At 34.6% G+C, this 22294-nt stretch overlaps 1 protein-coding gene across 2 annotated transcripts; it reads left to right on the forward strand.

Moving 5' to 3' along the window:
* Positions 1-13353: 13353 nt before the first annotated feature.
* On the forward strand, positions 13354-21823 carry LOC100252886 (purple acid phosphatase 23). Of its 2 annotated transcripts, XM_002283115.5 has the most exons (7): positions 13354-13833; positions 14310-14501; positions 15437-15773; positions 17778-17995; positions 18161-18351; positions 20660-20941; positions 21503-21823. In XM_002283115.5, exons 1-7 carry the CDS (start codon positions 13569-13571, stop codon positions 21635-21637), a joined length of 1620 nt encoding a protein of 539 aa, XP_002283151.3. In that variant the 5' UTR covers positions 13354-13568; the 3' UTR covers positions 21638-21823. The 2 variants fall into 2 exon arrangements, with proteins under 2 accessions (XP_002283151.3, XP_019075734.2); XM_019220189.2 differs by lacking the exon at positions 14310-14501 and having other exon boundaries at positions 13375-13833.
* Positions 21824-22294: the final 471 nt, after the last annotated feature.

Below are 22294 nucleotides of genomic sequence, written 5' to 3' on the forward strand. Positions count from 1 at the left end.
CCCTCCCTACCGCAATCCTTTTTTTATGTATATGTATATTTCAGCCTTAAAAAGACTCAATCTGCTAGATGAAAATCCTCTTTTTTTTTTCCTCTTCCTTTCTTTTTTTTTTTTTTTCTTTTGGAAGGTTTACTATCCCCATCTATGTAGAATCTCCGTTTTCCATATGTATGCAGCCACATTAATCCCATTTTCCCTCCAAAAATATTTTTCTTACCTTCTTTGAGTGCACGTGCCTTAGTGAGAGAGTTGATCAACAACCCCTAATTCTCTTGTAAAACAATAAAAACGAAAATAAAAAGAATAAAATGAAGTCAAAGAGGTAGCAATCTTACAACATATAAAAGAATAAAGTAAAATAATAAAAATAAAACAAAATAATAAAATCAAATCGAATAAAACAGTTAAGTAATAAATAAATAGATACCAAGCACATGCAAACTATACAAACTGTGAATGCCATGCGGGGCATGCAAGTCATGAGACTATGCGAATCATGCAAGAAACACTAAAAAGGTCTAGTAGGCCAAGTGTGTCTAAGAGGGCCTAAGTGTGCCTAAGAGGGCCTAAGTGAACCTAGACGGGCCTAAGGTGTCTAAATGGGCTAAGGTGGTATCTAATAGGCCAAGTATACCTATACAGGCCTAGGGTGAGACTAGGTGGGCCTAATTAAGTTTAACTTAAAGTGCACCTAAGTAAAGCCTAATCTAAACTTGATAAGCAGCCAATCATAATGTGGAGCCGGATAAAACCCTCAACCAAACTCCCTAAAGTGGCTCGGAAAATATAATTAGTATGAGTAGCCATGGGCCACCAAAAGACTACTGTGGAGTACTGAAAGAGAATTTAAAGTCATGTGCTAAAGAAACAAAATGGAGGATCTACAACACTCACCATAGGAAACTCATCCCGACGACCAAGACAAGTCATCCATCCGATTAGAAGGTGGTACACTATAGTCTCTACTAGATTACCCAAATCCATAAACCAATTGTGAACAACTTATCTACTTGTAAGGAACCCATGACTTGTATTTTTTGTTCAACTCCTAATGCACCCAAGTTATGTACAATGTAAGAGACATGGACTGAATGCTCAAATCAATGTCAATACACTAAAAGGATAACAAAAGGATGTTTAAGTCTAACTTTATTACATCATGTCTTACTTTTAAGGGCTCAATCCCAACAAATTTATTTGACCTCTTTACCCTAAAGACTTACTCTCTAGTATCTACAACTTGATTCACGTTCACGATACAACAACTCCAAATTACTCCCTAGTAGATCCTTCAACCACTTCAAAATGATTAAGGTCTTTAACCCAAGATTCGAAAATCGAATCCTTGAATGAGAAATCAGGAATGATGTGGCACGTTAAGCTTTCTCAAAGAGATCCTTTCTAAGGAATGGAAGGTCTCTCAACGATATATCTCCAATGTCTGGGATTTATTAGCCCAAATCTCTTGAATTTCATATCTCTAACCCTCAAAGGGTTATGAAGGAGGTATTTATATGTAAGATCCCAAAGAGTTTCGATATCTTAGGTTTCCAAAATAGAGTTTGAGTAAAATTCATCCAAAATTTGTTTCTAAACTAAGCAGTATAGTCATGATTGCTTAAGTGAACTTGCACTATTTAAGTGGTCTGTTTGAGCTGGCTTAACCGCTTAAACGACCCTTGCTTCTTTTGAAAAATATTTTTAAAGCATTTTAAGTATAAAAATGATACTAAATCTTTTTATACCTCAAAGAAGCCTAATATGCCACTTCCCAACCCTCTTTAGACGTGCCCATGACTTACCAATTGGATGAGCAACAACCGTTGATCTTCAATAGAGAACAAGTCACTATCTAAAAAGACTTTTATGACCAAACTTTAAAAAAAAAGAACAAAATTGCCAATATATAAACAAGACTCAATGTCCTAACAAAAGGCACCTTAACTTCATGAATTGCTTATAATTTCAACAAGGTGAATGATTAAGGTAGATGAGACTTGCACAAGGCTTTTGGGTGGCTTGAATATGAGCACCTTCTACTGATAGGCATGAGCAGTAGATGGATCACACTACTAGCACGCATAGGCAATAGATGGATCACACTACTAGCACGCATAGGTAGTAGATGGCTCACACTACTAGCAAACATGGGCAGCAAGTGGTAGGAAGCCACACCCAACTAAGGGCATGCATTAGGGCTTTGAATATGGGTAAAGGGTGGTAATGAACCTTACCAATCACGCACCCATAAGCATTTAAGCCATGGTATGCGATATAATCCACAGGCATAATGACACGAAGTGTGAGCACAAAACAAATATTAGTTAGTTGTCTTAGCATAAACATGATCTAGAGATGTTAATGCACATAAGAATGCTTAGCATGCCTAAAAGCCAATAGAGAACAATGAGAACCAAGGGCAAGCTTAGCCTAAAGGAATGTTGCTAAGTGTGTTGGCCAAAAAAGGGCTTAGCATGCACATAATCTACTTAAAGACACCTGCAATAACCCTATAAGATGCAGAAAGTAGTCTTATATAGTACAATGTTAGTGCTTGGATGGATAAGGTGTGAAGCGAGTCTAAAAGAGAGACACATGGCCCAAAGACCAAAGCATGCATGCCTGGTAGCTAAGACACTTGGCCTAAAGATTAAGTCATGCATACCTACCAACATCTAATCTAAGTCTGCACACATAGCAACATGTGGGTCGAGTTATGGGGCAAGCACCAAGTCGGGATGGACACTTGGCTGGCTCAGGTTGAGCGGATCTCTCAAACACAATAGTAAGTGGAGCAACCAAGTCTCGAATGTGTGTAGTGGGGTTTGCTGAGCTTGGACATATGGCAACAACCGGAATGAAAGAAGACAATTTCAAAGGGTTGAAGCAATTAATTGGAAGACTTTTGAAATTGTAAAGTTGTTAATGAAGGATTGTTCCTAGATAGGTGGAAGTGATTTGTGTCACCGACCTATATAAAGAGGGTAAGAGACATTTCTTAAGATATTGAACTCACTAAGAAAAATTATGGGAATCTTTGTTGAAAGTTACCTTGTATTTTTATAGAGTGAGCAACATACAAGTTGGGGAGTTTTAACCCTATAGTCTGGTATGCTTTGTAGGTTCCTTTTTTCTCTAATCTAGTGTAGCCTCCTTTAAGTTGACTTAAAGGGCTTCTATGTACCACACAAACATGAAAATTTAAAGGAAGAAACGTCACTTGTGACACATGCAAGTCGAGGCAATGGAAACTCTCTCCATGTTTAGGAAGAGAAGCCAATAAAATTAAAGCTTGTTTGATCGTGTGATAGTTTTTTATTTTAAAAAAATGAAAATTTGTTTTTAAAAATTTATAATGTTGTTTGGTCATTATTTCTCTATGTCTAGTTTTTAAAAACAAAGTGAATAGAGAATAGTTGTGAGAGAATAGATAGAATTTGTTTTCATCAATTTTTGAAAACAAAAGGAAAGTATAGAGAAATTTAAAAAAAAAAACTATATAAAAAAAACAAATAAAATTAAATATGATATCATTATTTCTCTCTCTATAATTTAATATAAATACCAAAAATCTTCAAATATAATCTTATTTTAAATTACATATACTTTTCTAAATTTTTTTTAACTTCTCTAAAAATTTTCATTAAGCAAATAAATTCCAAATCAAACTTTAATACATAAAATTTATTAATTTCATAATTATTTTGAAAATAAAAATTGATTTAATTAGTACTAAAATGTCATGGAACTCAATAACTTTAAAAAGTTTTGGACCAAAATTTACTTTAAATGACTTGATTAGTTTCTTCTTTACATATATCATATTTTTACTAGGCAAATAAACTCCAAATTATGTAAGACTTAATGTGGTGGATTCATTAACAATTTTATTCATTTTTAAAAATAATTTAAGACTCAAATAGTGATCCAATTAATACTAGAAACTCATGGACGAAAATTAATTTAAAATGACTTTATTATTTGTCTTATACATAAAATCATTATTTTTCAAGAATTTCAAAATATAATGAATGAAATCTTCAATCCCTACACTAACTTCTCCTTAGTATATAATGATTATGTTGTTATATTTTCAAATTCTATTGAACACAACTTCAAACACTTAGAAATTTTTCAAAAAATTATTAGGGAAAATGGTTTAGTAATATCCGCTCCTAAAATCAAACTATTTCAAACTAGAATTAGATTTCTAGGATTTGAAATCTACCAAGGTACAATCAAACCAATCCAATGGTCCATAGAGTTTTCTAGTAAATTTTCTGATGAAATTAAAGACAAAACTCAGCTTCAAAGGTTTTTAGGAAGTCTAAACTATGTGTCGGACTTCTATCCAAACCTTAGAACCCTTATCAAACCTTTGTTTACTAGGCTTGGATAAAATCCAAAGCCTTGGACACAGGAACATACAAACATAGTCAAACTTGTCAAAGAACAGGTTAAAAGTCTTCCTTGCCCAGGAATCCTTAATCTTGATGTCTTTGCTATTATAGAAACATAAGCTTCTAATATAGGATATGGTGGTATTCTCAAACAAGATTTTCAAAGTCAAATCTCCATTATCTGATATCACTCTAGAATATGAAGTGGCCCTCAAGAAAACTATTCAACTATCAAAAAAGAAATTTTAGCAATTGTTTTATGCATCCAAAAATTTCAAGAAGACGTTTTTAACAAAAAAATTCCTTCTTCGTGTTGATTGCAAAAGTGCAAAAGAAATTCTTCAAAAAAATGTTCAAAATATTGTTTCAAAACAGATTTTTGTCAAATGGCAAGCGATCTTGTCAGTTTTTTATTTTAAAATTGAATTTATCAAAGGTGATTCAAACTCTCTTCCTGATTTTTTATCATAGGATAAATATTCCTATGTTTACATACTTAGAAATGTATGCTTCGAATAATGATATTGACTACCATTTCCTAGAAGTTAATATGATTCAAAAAAGGTCAAGCCTAGAAAACTACTTCAAATAAAACTATAGTTTCAAATCATCCTCCCCTAGAAGAAATAACAATAACTGCTCAAAATACTGAAATCATAACTTCTCCTTTCAAAACATTGAACCCTAAAGATACTAAAGGAAGAACAGTAACCTTAAAGGACTGTAAAAATCTTCAACAACAAAATAATTTTACAAATCAAATTCAAGGTACTCTTTCCTCTCAACTTGATAGAATAGAAGACAAACTAGAAACTCCACATATATTTCGTCAAATAGTTACACCTCATTTCCTAGACAAAAGTTTAGACAAAAATCGTCCAATTTTCAAACCTGCGGAAGTAGGAAATAAGACACTTAAACTTTCAAATAATGATGATCTAATCAAAACTCTAACAAAAAGAATTGAACAATTAGATCTTACAAACAAACCTTTAACCTCAAACACAAAATTTGTAAAAATGATAATAGAAATTACCCCTACCAATGTAGACCAAATCAAAGCCATATTTGAGGAACAGAACCCTCAAATAAACAAGATTAGACACCAATTCAAACAACAAACCAAAACTATAAACTACTATCCTAGACCAACTCCTCTCGATCTTCAATATGAAGAAAGAAATCAAATTACTCAGTCAAAGTATGATGAAGATGACATCTATGAATGGAACATAGATGGAGTAAGTGAGCATCAAGTCTTAAATATTCTTCAAGAAATTATTATGGCTTCTACAACTTATAAATCCAGAGGAAACTCTGACCACCTGATCTGTGTACACCTGATAGCAAGTTTTACTAGCCAGCTCAAAGGATGGTGGGACAATGCTCTCACTAAAGAGGAAAAAATCTATATTCAAACCAGCCTAGATGAAAGAGGAAATCAAAATTCGGTTCATACACTGATCTTTGCCATAACCAAACACTTCCTTGGAGATCCAATTTCTTTCCAAGCCCGTACCTCGGAAATCCTTCAATACATTAGATGTAGAAACCTCAGTGATTATAGATGGTATAAGGAAGTATACTTTGCTAAAGTCCATACTAGACCAGACGTCAACCAACCCTATTGGAAAGAAAGATTCCTTAATGGGTTACCCAAATCTTTTAGTCAAAGAGTCCAACTTAGAATCAAAGAGATGTATAATGGTGTCATACCTTATGATTCTCTTACCTATGGCCAATTAAGCAACTTTACCAACAAGAAGCATTAAACCTTTGTTCTTTGATCAAGGTTAATGCTACTCTCAAAAAGGATCTTAAAACCTCAAAGAAAGATTTAGGATCGTTTTGTGCCCAATAAGGGTATGAAAATCCCCTTCCTCCTTCGGTCAAACAAGAAAAATTCTACAGATCAAAGAAAAAGAAGTTCAATAAAAAAATATTCAAAATTCAAAGAAGAATCTTTTTATAAGAAACCAAAGCGTAAGAAATATTTAAATAAAAAAATATCAAAACACTTCAAAGAAAGATAAAGAATATATTAAATGCTTCAAATGTGGCAAAAAGGGACATATAGCCCCAAATTGCAAAATTAAAGAAATCATTGGCAATCTAGATGTAGGAAAACATCTCAAACAACAAATGATATATCTTATCAAAACAGAATCACAGTCTGATTCATCTAGCCAAACTTCGATAGAATCGTCACTTTATTATTTGTCTTATACATAGAATCATTATTTTTCAACTTTTTCATTAGGCAAATAAATTCCAAATTAAGCAAGGTTGAATCCATTGGATTCATTAATGAGTATAATAATTTTTAAAAATAAATTAAAACTTAAATAATAAATTCTTCAATACTAAAAAAATGGATTTCAAATCAAAAGACACTTTATATCAAATTTATCAATGAGATTATCAAATTTTAAAAATAATTTTATAACTCAAAAAATAGGTTTAATTACTAAAAAAATAATAGCCGTGGTTTTATTGTTTCTTCTACACACAAAATTATATTTTTTGAATTTTCTAAATAAATTATAGATTAAGTAAGTCATAATAATAATTTAAATTCTTTAATAAATCTTTTAATTTCTAAATAATTTAAATTTTAAAAAACTGATTTAATAGTAGATTAAATCAAAATATTCTAAAATATTGTGTTAGTAATCTAAATGTGTACATGTAATGAAAATTTTGTATTTATTATTTATTTTAAATAAACATCAATTTTAAATTATTATTATTCATTTTAACAAAAAAATTACAAAAATATTAATATCCGTTTTTAACAAATACTAAAATAGTATATTTTTTTGTATAATTTATGATTTTATTCAAATATTACTATTCATATTTTACTAAAAAATATTTATTTTTTAATAAGCCAAAACAATATATATATAATTTTAAAAATAATGTATTGAAACAAATTTTTTTATTCTTAAAAATTATTTTAAATGTTGTAAATGAAAAATAATGAATGACCACATTGATGGCCATTATGAACTCCATTTACTCATCTTTAAGATGAGTAATGGGAGTTCATATTATGAAGCCTATAAAAGGCTTCTTACCCCCCCCCCCCCCCCCCCCATTGTAAAAGCATCCCGAGAAAGAAAGAAAGCTCTTCCTCTCATTCTCTCTCTCTCTCTCTTTCACTTTCTCAATTCTCTTATTTGATTCCTTCTTCCATATTATATATCAAAGTAAGATATATTTTATCTCTACTACTTTGATTTGCATTATATTTGTCCTTGTTTTACAACACGTTATCAGCACGAATTGCTCTGAAGGTAATTCCCGTATCTTAAACTTGAAGTTATTTATATAGAATAAAATTTTACATATTTATATTATTGTTGATTTGTTTTGTTACATATTGTTAAAAGTTATAAACAAATTATTTGATTTTGTTTATAATCAAAGTTATACCAATGCTATCAAGTTATTATAACTGATTTTAATAATATTGTTTTGTCATATATATGAAGTTATTTGACAATGTCGAATATCACAAAACTCGAATTTGTGGCACTTGACATTTCGGGAAAGAACTATCTATCTTGGATCCTTGATGCTGAATTACATCTTGATGCAATGAACCTTGGAGCTACGATCAAACAAGGAAATCAAGCATCCCTGCAGGATCGCGCAAAAGCATTGATTTTCATTCATCATCACCTCCATGAAGGTTTAAAAAATGAGTATCTTACGGTAAAGGACCCTTTTACTCTATGGAGTAATTTGAAGGAAAGATATGACCACCAGAAAACTGTGATTCTCCCAAAAGCTCGATATGATTGGATGCACCTAAGGTTGCAAGATTTTAAAACTGTTAGTGAATACAACTCTGCACTTTTCAAAATCAGCTCTCAATTAAAGCTGTGTGGAGAAAAAATCACAGAGGAAGACATGTTAGAGAAAACTTTTACTACGTTTCATGCCTCGAATGTGCTCCTGCAGCAGCAATATCGAGAGCGTAGATTTACAAAATATTCTGAATTAATATCATGTCTTCTTGTTGCTGAACAAAATAATGAGCTTTTGATGAGAAATCACCAGTCTCGTCCAACTGGATCTGAACCATTCCCTGAAGTGAATGCAATATCGTCCCAAACTCGTGGACGTGGACGAGGACGAGGACGTGGTCGTGGTCGTGGTCATGGAAGAAATCCTCGATACCATGGTTTTTATAGTAATAATTCTCAGAAAATGAAAGCCTCATTGCACCACCAGAAGTGGAACAATACTGAGACAATACAAGAAAATGGGAAGCGTTTACAAGATAAACCTCCTAAGAACCATGAGAATAATTGTTATAGATGTGGTATGAAGGGGCATTGGTCGCGTACCTGTCGTACGCCTAAACATTTGGTCGACCTTTACCAAGCATCAATAAAAGCTAAAGGAAAAGAGATAGAGATGAACTTTACCGATGGTGATGGATTGGACCTAACCTACTATGACATTGATTTCTTTGGAGGTCCCAATGAAAAAACAGACCATTTGATAAATGATGACAAAATTAGCATTGATTGATGTTACTCTATATATAAAATAATATATTATTATGTCTTATATTTACATCTTATTTACTTTGTTATTTACATTATGCCTTGTTTTTTTTTGTTATATCTGAAATCCATGTGTTATTTGGTCTCAAGATGAATGAGGATGATGTATGTCTCGCAGACTGTGCGACCACGCACACAATTCTTCGAGATAAAAGATATTTCCTCGAATTGACATTAATAAAAGCTAATGTAAGTACCATATCTGGTACTACAAACTTAGTTGAAGGCTCTGGAAGAGCAAACATAACATTGCCAAATGGAACTAGATTCCATATAAATGACGCGTTATATTCTAGCAAATCCAGAAGAAATTTGCTCAGTTTTAAAGATATCCGCAGAAATGGATATCATATTGAAACTATGAATGAAGATAATGTAGAATATCTTTATATTACTTCCATTATATCTGGCCAGAAGCTTATAATGGAAAAACTCCCGGCTTTTTCCTCTGGGTTGTATCATACAACTATAAAGCCTATTGAATCATATGTTGTCGTGAACCAGAAGTTCAACGACCCAAAAGTTTTTGTCCTTTGGCATGACAGGCTAGGTCACCCAGGGTCTTCAATGATGCGTCGAATAATCGAACACTCACATGGGCATCCACTAAAGAACCAGAAGATTCTTTCGCCCAATGAATACTCATGTGCTGCCTGCTCACAAGGTAAATTGATAATCAGACCATCTTTTACTAAAGTCATATCTGAGTCACCAATCTTTTTAGAAAGAATACATGGGGACATATGTGGGCCTATCCATCCACCATGTGGACCATTCCGTTATTTTATGATCTTAATAGATGCTTCTACTAGGTGGTCACATGTTTGTCTCCTTTCTACACGTAACGTAGCCTTTGCTAGACTCCTTGCACAAATAATCAGATTACGAGCACAATTTCCAGATTATCCAATTAAGACAATACGTCTTGATAATGCTGGCGAATTTACTTCTCAAACATTCATTGACTATTGCATGTCAGTAGGGATAAATATTGAGCATCCTGTTGCTCATACCCATACCCAGAATGGTTTAGCAGAATCCTTCATCAAACGTCTCCAATTAATAGCTCGACCATTACTAATGAAAACCAAATTACCTACTTCCGCCTGGGGACATGCTATTATGCATGCTGCAGCTTTAGTCCGTATTCGACCTACAACTTACCATGAATACTCCCCTTCACAACTTGTGCTTGGAAAACAACCAAATATCTCTCACTTACGAATCTTTGGTTGTGCAGTATATGTACCAATTGCACCTACACAACGCACTAAAATGGGTCCCCAACGAAGACTTGGGGTTTATGTAGGTTTTGATTCTCCATCTATCATAAGATATCTTGAACCTTTGACAGGCGATGTTTTTACAGCCCGCTTTGCGGATTGTCATTTTAATGAGAGTGTTTTCCCATCATTAGGGAGAAAAAAGTCGATTCCTGAAGAACGACGAGAAATTAGTTGGAAGACATCTACTATGACCCATCTTGATCCTCGTACAAATCAATGTGAACTAGAAGTTCAAAGGATCATTCATTTGCAAAATCTTGCAAATCAATTACCAGATGCATTCATTGATACAAAGAAAGTGACAAAGTCACATATCCCGGCTGCAAATACTCCAGCACGGATTGATGTCCCTGTAGGACAGTTAACAAATGAATCTAAGATACGCCTGAAGCGTGGTAGACCTGTCGGCTCAAAGGATGTAACTCCCCGGAAGAGGAGAACCCAAGAAAAACTTGGCACTCTAGAAGAGGCCATCAAAATGACTGATCAGTTTAAAATTGATAAATCTATAGCCCTAGAAGAGGCACAAATAATGCAGAAAGCCCCTGAAGAGGTACATATTGAACAAGAAGCCCCCGAAGAGGCACATATTGAACAAGAAACCCCTGAAGATCCACATATTGAACGAGAAGCTCCTGAAGAGGCACAGGTACCTGAAAATTGTGAGATCTCAGTAAGTTATGTACAAAAGGGAGAAAAATGGGATCGAAATAATATTGTTATTAACAATATTTTTGCTTTCCAAGTGGCCTCTGATATCATAAGAAATGATGAAGATCCTGAACCACGAAATGTGGAAGAATGTCGACATAGAAATGATTGGCCAAAATGGAAAGAAGCTATACAGGCAGAATTAAACTCATTAACAAAACGAGAAGTTTTTGGACCTGTAGTCCAAACACCTGAAGATGTAAAGCCTGTTGGGTACAAATGGGTATTTGTACGAAAGCGCAATGAGAATAATGAGATCATAAGATATAAAGCGCGATTAGTAGCACAAGGTTTCTCGCAGAGACCTGGTATTGACTACGAGGAAACATATTCTCCCGTCATGGACGCAATCACATTTCGTTTCTTAATTAGTTTGGCAGTCTCAGAAAGACTGGATATGCGTCTCATGGATGTTATTACAGCATATTTATACGGATCCATGGATAATGATATATACATGAAAATCCCCGAAGGATTTAAATTGCCTGATGCAAATAATACAAAGCCTCGTAGCATGTACTCAATCAAGTTACAACGATCCTTGTATGGATTAAAGCAATCTGGACGCATGTGGTACAATCGCCTTAGCGAATACTTACTAAAAGAAGGGTATGTGAATAACCCTATATGCCCATGCATTTTCATTAAGAAATCAGAAACCGGATTTGCAATTATTGCAGTGTATGTTGATGACTTAAATCTTGTTGGAACTCCTGAAGAGCTCACAAGAACAACAAATTACTTGAAAAAGGAATTTGAGATGAAAGATCTTGGAAAAACAAAATTTTGTCTCGGCCTGCAGATCGAGCATTTTCCAAATGGAGTTTTAGTACATCAATCAACATACATTAAGAAAGTTTTGAAGCGTTTTTATATGGATAAAGCGCATCCTTTAAGTTCTCCAATGGTTGTCCGATCACTTGATGTGAAAAAGGACCCATTTCGTCCTTGCGAAAAGGATGAAGAGTTACTTGGTCCTGAAGTACCATATCTTAGTGCTATTGGTGCTCTTATGTATCTTGCCAATTGTACACGTCCAGACATTGCTTTTTCTGTCAATTTATTAGCAAGATACAGTTCCGCTCCAACTAGAAGACATTGGAATGGTATCAAACATATATTGCGTTATCTTCGCGGAACTACTGATATGGGTTTATTTTACTCAAGGGAATCAAAGCAACAATTGCTTGGATATGCAGATGCAGGATATCTTTCAGATCCACATAAAGGCAGGTCACAAACAGGGTATGTGTTTAATTGCAATGGTACTGCTATTTCATGGAGATCTGTCAAACAAACAATGGTAGCCACATCATCAAATCATTCAGAAATACTGGCAATTCATGAAGCAAGTCGTGAATGTATATGGCTAAGATCTATGATCCAGCATATTCGGGAATCATGTGGACTCTCCTCTATCAAAGGTGGCCCGACAACATTATTTGAAGATAATGCTGCATGCATTGCACAAATAACAGGGGGTTATATTAAAGGAGATAGAACTAAACACATTTCACCAAAATTCTTTTATACACATGAACTCCAGAAGAGTGGTGAAATTGATGTGCAACAAATACGCTCAAGTGATAATCTAGCAGATTTATTCACAAAATCATTGCCAACCTCAACATTCAAGAAGTTAATACACAGGATTGGAATGCGTCAACTCAAGGATATCGACATGAGGGGGAGTATGCTTGTAAAAGGGTGTTAGTGTACTGTACTCTTTTTTTCCTTCGTCCAGGTTTTGTCCTACTGGGTTTTACTGGCAAGGTTTTTAACGAGGCAGTCCTAATATACCAAGAAAAGAATATTGTACTCTTTTTCCTTCGCTAGGTTTTTCCTATAGGGTTTTTTACTAGCAAGGTTTTAATGAGGCATATTCTTTTAATATGGTGGTCATCCAAGGGGGAGTGTTGTAAATGAAAAATAATGAATGACCACATTGATGGCCATTATGAACTCCATTTACTCATCTTTAAGATGAGTAATGGGAGTTCATATTATGAAGCCTATAAAAGGCTTCTTACCCCCCCCCCCCCCCCCCCATGTAAAAGCATCCCAAGAAAGAAAGAAAGCTCTTCCTCTCATTCTCTCTCTCTCTCTCTTTCACTTTCTCAATTCTCTTATTTGATTCCTTCTTCCATATTATATATCAAAGTAAGATATATTTTATCTCTACTACTTTGATTTGCATTATATTTGTCCTTGTTTTACAACATTAAAGTATAACTCGTTAAAAAAAATACTTTTTTATTCTTTAATTTAAAAGCAATTTTTAAAAACAAGGATAGGGAATATCTTATAAGAGGCGCCACTTCCACTTCACTCAAAGCCATATAAGACAAAACAATACATACGTATATAAATCGAATTAGTAAAGGCGCTGTTGTGGCAGAAAACCCACTACGGCATGCCATTATCCACTACTGATTCCAGATACCATACGTCAGCCAAACTCCAACGTTATGCTCAGCCGTGTCTGCTTTCCAAACTCCTGAAACACCAACTACTTCCTCATTTGTTTATATTTTAATGGTTTTACATATCATGATCACCAACTGTTCACCAGAAGCAGAGAGGAGAGCCTCATGGTGGACTTTAGACTATGTTTAGCTCTAACTATTTTCTTGATGATCATAGCAGATTTGTTAACAAGTGGTGATCACATACCTACCACCCTTGAAGGTCCTTTTCAGCCAGTCACTCACAGTTTCGATTCCCGATTGCGGAGAGGCAGTGATGACTTACCAATGGATCATCCTAGGCTCAGAAGAAATGTCACCTCATTTTTCCCAGAACAGATTTCTCTTGCCATTTCTTCCCCAACCTCCATGTGGGTGTCTTGGATTACAGGTACTTCTCATGACATTTCCTTCCATGTTTCGATGCAATTGTCAAATGGGTTGGTTTGAATTTGTTTTCTAGGAATGCCCAGATTGGTCTTGAGAGTTAATTATGCTGTTTGTCTGATGTTATTCATGGGATTGTTTGGTTTCAAAGAATTGTTCCATTCGGTTGGCCTTTTTATGGAATCCCCATTTGGTTATAATGCACTGATTTTAGGAGATGACCACATTGATTTTGACGTTTCTGTTGCTTGTCTAATGTTCTTCATGTGCATGTGTGATTTGATAGAGGAAAATCGTTGAACTGAATTGGTTTCTTATTGGCTTTTAGGGGATTCCTAATTGGGAATTGTCTTGGGGGTTGCTCGTATTGTTCTTTGACAAATTTGTTGGTTTTTCCCTGTTCTTGATCACGTGCCTGTTTGGTTGTATGGAAGCATTGAATTGAGTTGTTGTTGTTGTTGTTTTTTATTTGGGTTTTAGGGGATTCCCAGATTGGTTCCAACGTAACCCCACTTGATCCTTCAACTGTGGCCAGCGAGGTTTGGTATGGGAAAAGAAGCCGGAAATACTCAAGTGTAAAGTCGGGGTTTTCAACTGTTTATAGCCAGTTGTACCCATTCGAGGGCCTCTTGAACTACACTTCTGGCATCATTCACCATGTGAGGCTTGATGGTACAAATTAACAGAAACTTGTAGTAATCTGTGGATTTTTATTTATTTATTTATTTCTTTATTGGTGTGTGATTATTATGATGAATGTTTCTTGCCTATATGACATAAACAAGTGAATTTGAATTTATAATCCCTGGAAGTCACTTTTTGCATTATAAAACTCATCCTGCTTGGCAGTGGTTAATGCTTTTTGATTCACTTGTGTCTATTACACGATTTGCCTGTGGAACCGTTTTGGTCAACTGCAGTTTTAGGAACGTTCATATATAATTTAGCTTGTTAATTCTAAGGCAAGTCAAAAGAGGGGGGAAATGCCCATGTCTATGGGAGATTTCATGGTCCATTGATTGATCATGGTGGCATCTATCATGGGTACCTTTTCCTGGCTATGTCCCTAATCTGCCATATGGCAGAATATCTTTTCCCTTCTCATGGGCGTACATCCTGTTCATTATTGAAAGGTATTCCTCTGTTTCAAGTCCCAGAGTACAGAATAATGGCTGAGAGTTATTTTTTATTTAAAATTACTTTAGGAATCATATGGAGGACTTATATCACAAAATGGGAAATAACTTTAAACTAACTCATTTTGTCAGCTTACAAATAAAAATCCTCTATAGAGCATTTTTGAATGCTGATAGATGTTGAATATTTTCCTATTGCCCAGTTTGGGGTAAGTTCTCACCCAAGAGAGTGGGAGCCCTGTTATGGTTCACTGAGTTCCAACTGAAAATTTGCTTTCAAAAGTACTGAAGAAGTTGTTACTTGCAAAATGCAAAAATAATAGTTTTCAAAGAGAACCCTTTTTTTCATCTGAAGATGGTCGTCTTACTAAGAGTTTTTCAAATGAAAATGAGTCTTACTGAGAGTTTTTCAAATGAAAATGAGTCATATCTGTTGTTCTGCTTTCACTATGTTTCTTGATTTTCTTGTAGATCTTGAACCTGGAACAAAATATTATTACAAGTGTGGGGATAGTTCTTTTCCAGCTATGAGTAGAGAGTACGTCTTTGAAACTTTACCATTACCTGGCCCAAAAAGGTATCCTCGTAGAATAGCGGTTGTTGGAGATTTGGGTCTGACAAGCAATACAACGACAACTATTGATCATCTGATCAGGAACGACCCATCAATGATTTTAATGGTTGGAGACCTGAGTTATGCAAATCAGTACCGTACAACTGGTGGCAAAGGAGTCCCCTGCTTTTCATGTGCCTTCCCAGATGCACCAATTAGAGAGACATATCAACCCCGCTGGGATGGGTGGGGAAGGTATCCTTCAATCTGCTTTCTCCAATTTTTCAGTTTTGCCTAATGCAACTATTGTGGTTCAATCATTTTTATTTGAAACCTATAGTGGAATCTAAATCAAGGGAACAGAGAGGACTACTAGATAATCTAATTATTTCATTTTTATGAGGTGTTCAGCTTACTAGGATACTCTGAATTAGTCGATAGAAACAGAAAAACCTTGGATTGTATTTTAAAAGTTCAGCTACTGATAATATTATTTATTAACAGACTATTTAGTTTATAGATGATATAATTTAGCATGTCTCTAGCTTTCCTTTTGTGGATATTTGTCATAGTAAGCTTATCCCAAGGTGGGGCCTGACTTGTCGGAGGGCTTGAAGGGGAATGAAAATTCTAGTTTGTGATAGTTTGAAGTTCTTACCAAGATTCAAGAGCGGGATAAACAGAAATGAACTAGAGGTCAATCAAATTTAAGGAGTATCAATCTAGTGGAAATGATCGATCAATTCCTACCAGAAAAATGATGAGTGAGGAATGCTCCTTAATATTTTTACTCTATCATCAAGGACCTGGAGTGCTTGGCTGCAGCTGATGAATAACTAACCCAGGTCCAAATGTCTTAAAGTGTCATTTTCTCACATTAGCAGATAAAAATTCTTTTTCAGGTGATGATAGTCTGAGATCACAAAAAATGAAATTAAGTGTTATGAAAATGTTAAGGGTACTTTTGATTATTGAAGTTTAGCTTAACATGGGTTTGGGTACAGTTGATATCCTTCCTGTTAATATGTGTCGTGTTCCCTTAGAAGATTGGCAGTACATTTAGTTGATCAAACAACTAGAATTCAGAAAGGGAGATTTTGAAACCAAGGTAATTCAATGAACAGGTGTTTATGGGATTTTTCAAATTTTACAGCTATCTCGATTATCCCCAGATGATAAGCCTATTATGACTTTATTAATCCTGTATTAAATTTACTTTCACTGAACAAATGGGTGGCTAAATCCCCAACCTGGTATGGTGCTTTACTCAATTTGATATAGCAAACCATTCAATGATGCTGTTAGTTTTGGAGATGAAAATTTAAATTTTGTTAACATTATTGGTAGAAATTTCATTAATATGCTTGCTATGCATTTTAGTTTCCAGTTTCCTTGCTTTTATGGTCAGTAATGGTATAATTGTTAGTTGTCCTTGACTTGATATGCTTGGTGTGATTCTCAGTTGCCCTTTATACTACCCCTGATGCTCAGTCTGTCTTAGTTGGTTGGAAGTAAAAGGGAGAAACATCATCTTCTTTTGTTCCTAATTATTATTTCATCAAGATTCTTGGCTGATGAACATAGTTGAATACTCTTAGACTCTTCTCCTTTCATTTGAAAATTTTTATACAACCTATCTGCTTCCCTTAATGAAGCGGAAGGCATGATTCTTCAAGGACTGCTTCTTTGCTGCAAATTTGAGCAAAACAAAACCAGGTGGAATATTGAAAGATAAGCACATGATTGCAGTTCTAATCCTTTTTGTATAGAAACATGATTTACATGAACCTGTCCTGCTGCTAACTGTGGTTTAAATTGTCTACTGTCAGAAATTTCTGCATTGAAAGTTTTGCATTAAATGGGACTCAGTTTTCCCTAAGAGGGAAACATAGAAAGACTTTTAAATGAAGTCTCCCACATGCAAGTTGTGATCTATGCAAATGCTACCTTCAGAGTCAACATTCCAAATCACGCATCAAAGAAGGGCGGAACGCCCCTTCAGAAACACACACACACACACACACACTCTTAACATGTACCGATCAATTTCTCAGCTCTCTTGGACCATTTAATCTGTCTTATGCTTTCCTCTGTGTATATTGCCATTACATGCACATAATAATGGAGTTACTATAGATGAGAAAAAATTAAACCCACGTTAGTGCTCAATGTGCTCAAATTAAAATAAGTGTAATTGCAAATTCACCTTGAATTTTTAAAATTCAGTCCATGACTAACATGTTGGAATTGGAAGTTCAGATTTATGGAGCCCTTAACATCAAGAGTTCCTATGATGGTGATTGAAGGCAACCATGAGATTGAGCCTCAAGTTGCTGGGATTACTTTTAAATCATATCTGACAAGATTTGCTGTTCCCTCAGAGGAGTCTGGCTCTAAGAGTAACTTCTACTACTCTTTTGATGCTGGTGGAGTACATTTCATAATGTTGGGAGCATATGTTGACTACAATCGCACTGGTGACTGATCCTGCCCGTTTTATTGATATAGCCTTGGACACCATAATACTTTTTCAACTTTTCCATTTGAGGCAATGCCTCTCTTAAAGTTGACTTTGGAAGCATGTTTTTAGCTGGTTAGCAAAATTGCTATCACTTTAAGAGTTAATGAAATCTTCATTCCAGGTGCCCAGTATGCTTGGCTTAAGAAAGATTTGCATCAAGTTGACCGCAGTGTGACCCCTTGGCTGGTAGCTGCATGGCACCCACCTTGGTATAATAGCTATTCATCACACTATCAGGAATTTGAATGCATGAGGCAGGAGATGGAGGCACTTCTATATCAATACGGTGTTGATATTGTCTTCTCTGGTCATGTAAGTAGACATTCATCAAGTCTAGCTTTCACTGAAAAAAGAAAATGTGATTTCATCTTCTCTTTTTCCCTGTACTAAATTATAGAGTGTTTTAGGTATAAAAATTGATGATCATGTCCTTCAAGAATTTCCTGATTTTTTATAGGATTTCATTTTAACATTAAAAAAAAATATAAAAAAATAGGACTCTTAATAGAAATCCATTCAATCTTCTTGTTGCATTAATATCATCCTACAAATCATTGTTAAAATAGTTGTATTAACTTGTATGACCTTTCGGACAAAATCCACAATGATGCTTGATATTGCATTATACAAAGTTCTAATTGTTGACCTGTAAACTGGTGATACAATTTCCCTAATATGAATGTCATAGCTTATCTTATTGCCATCAATCCAGCTACACATGTCATTTGTCATAGAACTCAAGAACAATTCATTTAATTCTGGGTGACTTCTATCCAAAGTTTCATAATTTCTATTGTCATAGAACTCAAGAACAATGACCGATTCTGGACAAGCTCATAAATGAAATGTGATTATTTTCATTCTGGTATTTATTTTTCTTATATATCCGTATCATGAAATTTATCCTCCCAAAGTGGTTATAATTTGTTTATTCAGTTATGTGATAAATCTGATAGAGAAGACCAGTCAACTAGAATCTTCAAGTTCAGCTTCTTTTTACTTGCCAAATGTGAATTATTTTGCTTCTTCTTGAAGGTTTTCAGTATAGTAGGGAAAATAACTCCATATTTGTGCCACACTCTCCTCAGACCACAGTTATCCTTTCCTCTTTGTTGCTAAAATTATTTGAATGGGTGACTCTCTTCCCTTAACTGAATTCCTTTCCCTGTAGGTTGAGAATTGCATTTCCTATTTTTAATTTAGGAGACCTTCAATCTTTTTTGGGTATTATAGCTGCTAAGAAGAATTACTTTCAAGCAGAATAAGCATGTTACTTTCAATCAGATATGTTAAAACGTGTTGGCATGATTGCTTGTAAACCTTTCAGCACTCTTACTGCATCTAGTTCCACAAACTCTCACTAATACCTCCCTCAAGTTGATCCTAGAAAACATCCTCCTGTGTCCTTTATTATCTTACTCTCACAATCATGGTTTATTCCACTCCATGAGTCAAGTGTGTCAATGCATGCATCCTCATACAAGTGAAAATCTTGAGGCTGCAAAACAGAGTCTATGGTACTTGAAAGACTCCCCTGTTCTGGCATCGTTCTTCATCATGGCTCCATAACTCTTATCATGACTTTCCCAGATGTTGATCATGCTGCTACCAAATGACTCTGTCCCTATTTAAGACGCAAATGCATATCATGGGGCTCAAAGAAGTTGCCGACAATCTCTTGCTCCTGTATGAAGGCTGAATATAAAGCCCTAACAATTGTCGTACATCTCTAAGATGTTGCTTTGGTTATTTTATTTAGTCAAGGACATTAGTGTCTCTCACATTCCAAGTGGTAATATCCTTGGTATAATTTTATTGCCACTCACATGGATGCAACTCCTGTTCTTCATGCTTGCACAAAACAAATCTGGTCAACTCAGGTCTGGAATTGAGGAACAAAAGTTGCTCAATTTTCTTTGCATGGATGCTCCACTCAACTGATCCATTTCCTACTCTTTTAACTTAATTATATCTTGGCAATCCCTTTTACAATATTCATGGACATATTTATATCCACTGTTAATACTCTCAATATGGTTGCCTAATGAACTTCCATTAAACTTCAAATTTTTTGGGATTCAATCTAAAGAAGTTTTACAAATCTTAAAGAAAAAAAAAAACCACGAATTTCTTCTACAAGTGATTCTTGCTCCAACATCTTTCTTATGATACTGAGTCTCTTTTTGAAGTTCTCTTCATTTTGGAGGTACCAAGATGTATATTCTCTTAATAATAACAGGAGGAGTACTTTAAAGGGTCTCTAAAAGTGATCCAAGGCGCAGAAAAGTCAACCAAGTGACTACAGATTACCCTCTTGATAAATAAAAGGGCTTGGGAGATGTTGTGTCAATATTTGCAGTGCATTAATGGTTTGTTTATTTTTGAGATGATTATGTGTTGATTCTAATAAAGGAATGTTGATCAGAGTGTTAGAAAAAATCTTTCATCCTTGGAATTTCATATAAGATAAAACATTGGTGTGGTTGCAATTCACAGTAGACATGTTCTGGGAATTACATGAAGGGAATTTAAAAATAAATAAATAAATCAAGTCAGTATTCCATTCTTAGACAAGATTCTTTTTTATCAAGAGAGGTGTGATTTACTATCCACCATGCAGGTCCATGCTTATGAGCGGATGAATCGAGTCTACAACTATACACTGGATTCATGTGGGCCCGTTTACATAACTGTTGGAGACGGTGGAAATATTGAGCAAGTCGAAGTTGACCATGCAGATGATCCTGGAAAATGCCCTTCAGCACAAGACAATATACCAGAATTTGGAGGGTTGTGCCATTTGAATTTCTCTTCCGGCCCTGCCAAAGGCAAGTTTTGTTGGGACCAACAACCAGAGTGGAGTGCATTTAGAGAAAGCAGCTTTGGGCATGGAATACTTGAGGTAAAATATAAGCCAGACACATTTTAGGGGTAGCTAGAACATCAGGGGACGTGAAGTTATTCCATTTTTATTTGACATAGCATTAAAATAGTTTTTCTGGTTTTGTCAAAGTTTTGGAAATGTTACTAGTTTGGTATATGTATAGGATCTTACCAAAAAAAAAAAATCTCAAATATTGGACATTTTTTATAGGGATATATGAGATATTCTATTATTGTTATTATCATTTCTGTTAGTATATTCTATAATGGTTCAACAGAGTTTTCAATGACATTCCATGAGATGAATCTCAGCATGTATGTATATCAAAGTTTGAAGTAACATACAATCTGGAAATCTGCAGAAGAACCGAGAAATTTGCATTAGCCAAGAGAAAGTTACATTAACCTTTCCAAGTAGAAGCAATATGTTGACTGTTGCACTCTTTCATCCATTAATTTACGCCATTTTTACTTGTATATTTCTAATGTGATCTTCAAGTAGTTATCTCTTTCTATTCATTTACTTGTACAGTTGTTATATCCCTCTCTTTTAGGTCCTAATCTGTCATTCCAAACACAGGTTGTGAATTCTACATATGCTCTATGGACTTGGCACAGGAATCAGGATATTTACAAGAGGAAAAGCCGCGGTGACCAAATATACATCGTACGACAACCTCACCTGTGCTCTACTGCTTCCAAAGTGGTAGCATAGTTTGACATTGACCCCCAAATACACATAGATTTGTTTTCCTGTTTTATGAGATTGCTTCATCAAATAGTTAATAAAAGCGTCTTTGAAGCTTTGTACTTCTCAACCATGTATGCCTCTCATTGTTTCTATCATTGTTATCACCTCAGCCTTTGTTTCTATCATTGTTATCACATCAGCCTTTGTTTCTATCATTTTTTATCACTATCAGCATAGAACTGTATTGCCCATTTAGTCCCATGCCTCATAATCATAACTAGATTGTGAACATCGTTGTCCTGAACTTTTACTGTGATATCCTACATCAAATAAGGGAAGAAGTTTTTGTTCCTGTATATAGATGATATCCCACATCGGATAAAAGAAGTTTTTGTAATGTATATAATCAATGTTTTAATGGATAGTCATCCAATTGAATGCCAATTTTAGAGGGTTTTTTTTTTATTTGAAAAATAAATTTTAGAATTTTTTGGGGAAAAAAATAAATTTGGATCTATTGATTAAATAATTACCGATATTTATATCAAAGACAATTTTAAAAAAGAAAATTGATTTCAATAGAAAATCAACAATTTAAGAGAGAAAATTCAACATAATTACTTCAGAGATCTTTTCCCAACAAAATTCTCAAATTCTAGTTTGATCTTCCTCCAAAAAAGG

The sequence above is a fragment of the Vitis vinifera genome, chromosome 5, assembly GCF_030704535.1.
Source record: "Vitis vinifera cultivar Pinot Noir 40024 chromosome 5, ASM3070453v1".
In the NCBI taxonomy this organism is placed as follows: Eukaryota; Viridiplantae; Streptophyta; class Magnoliopsida; order Vitales; family Vitaceae; genus Vitis; species Vitis vinifera.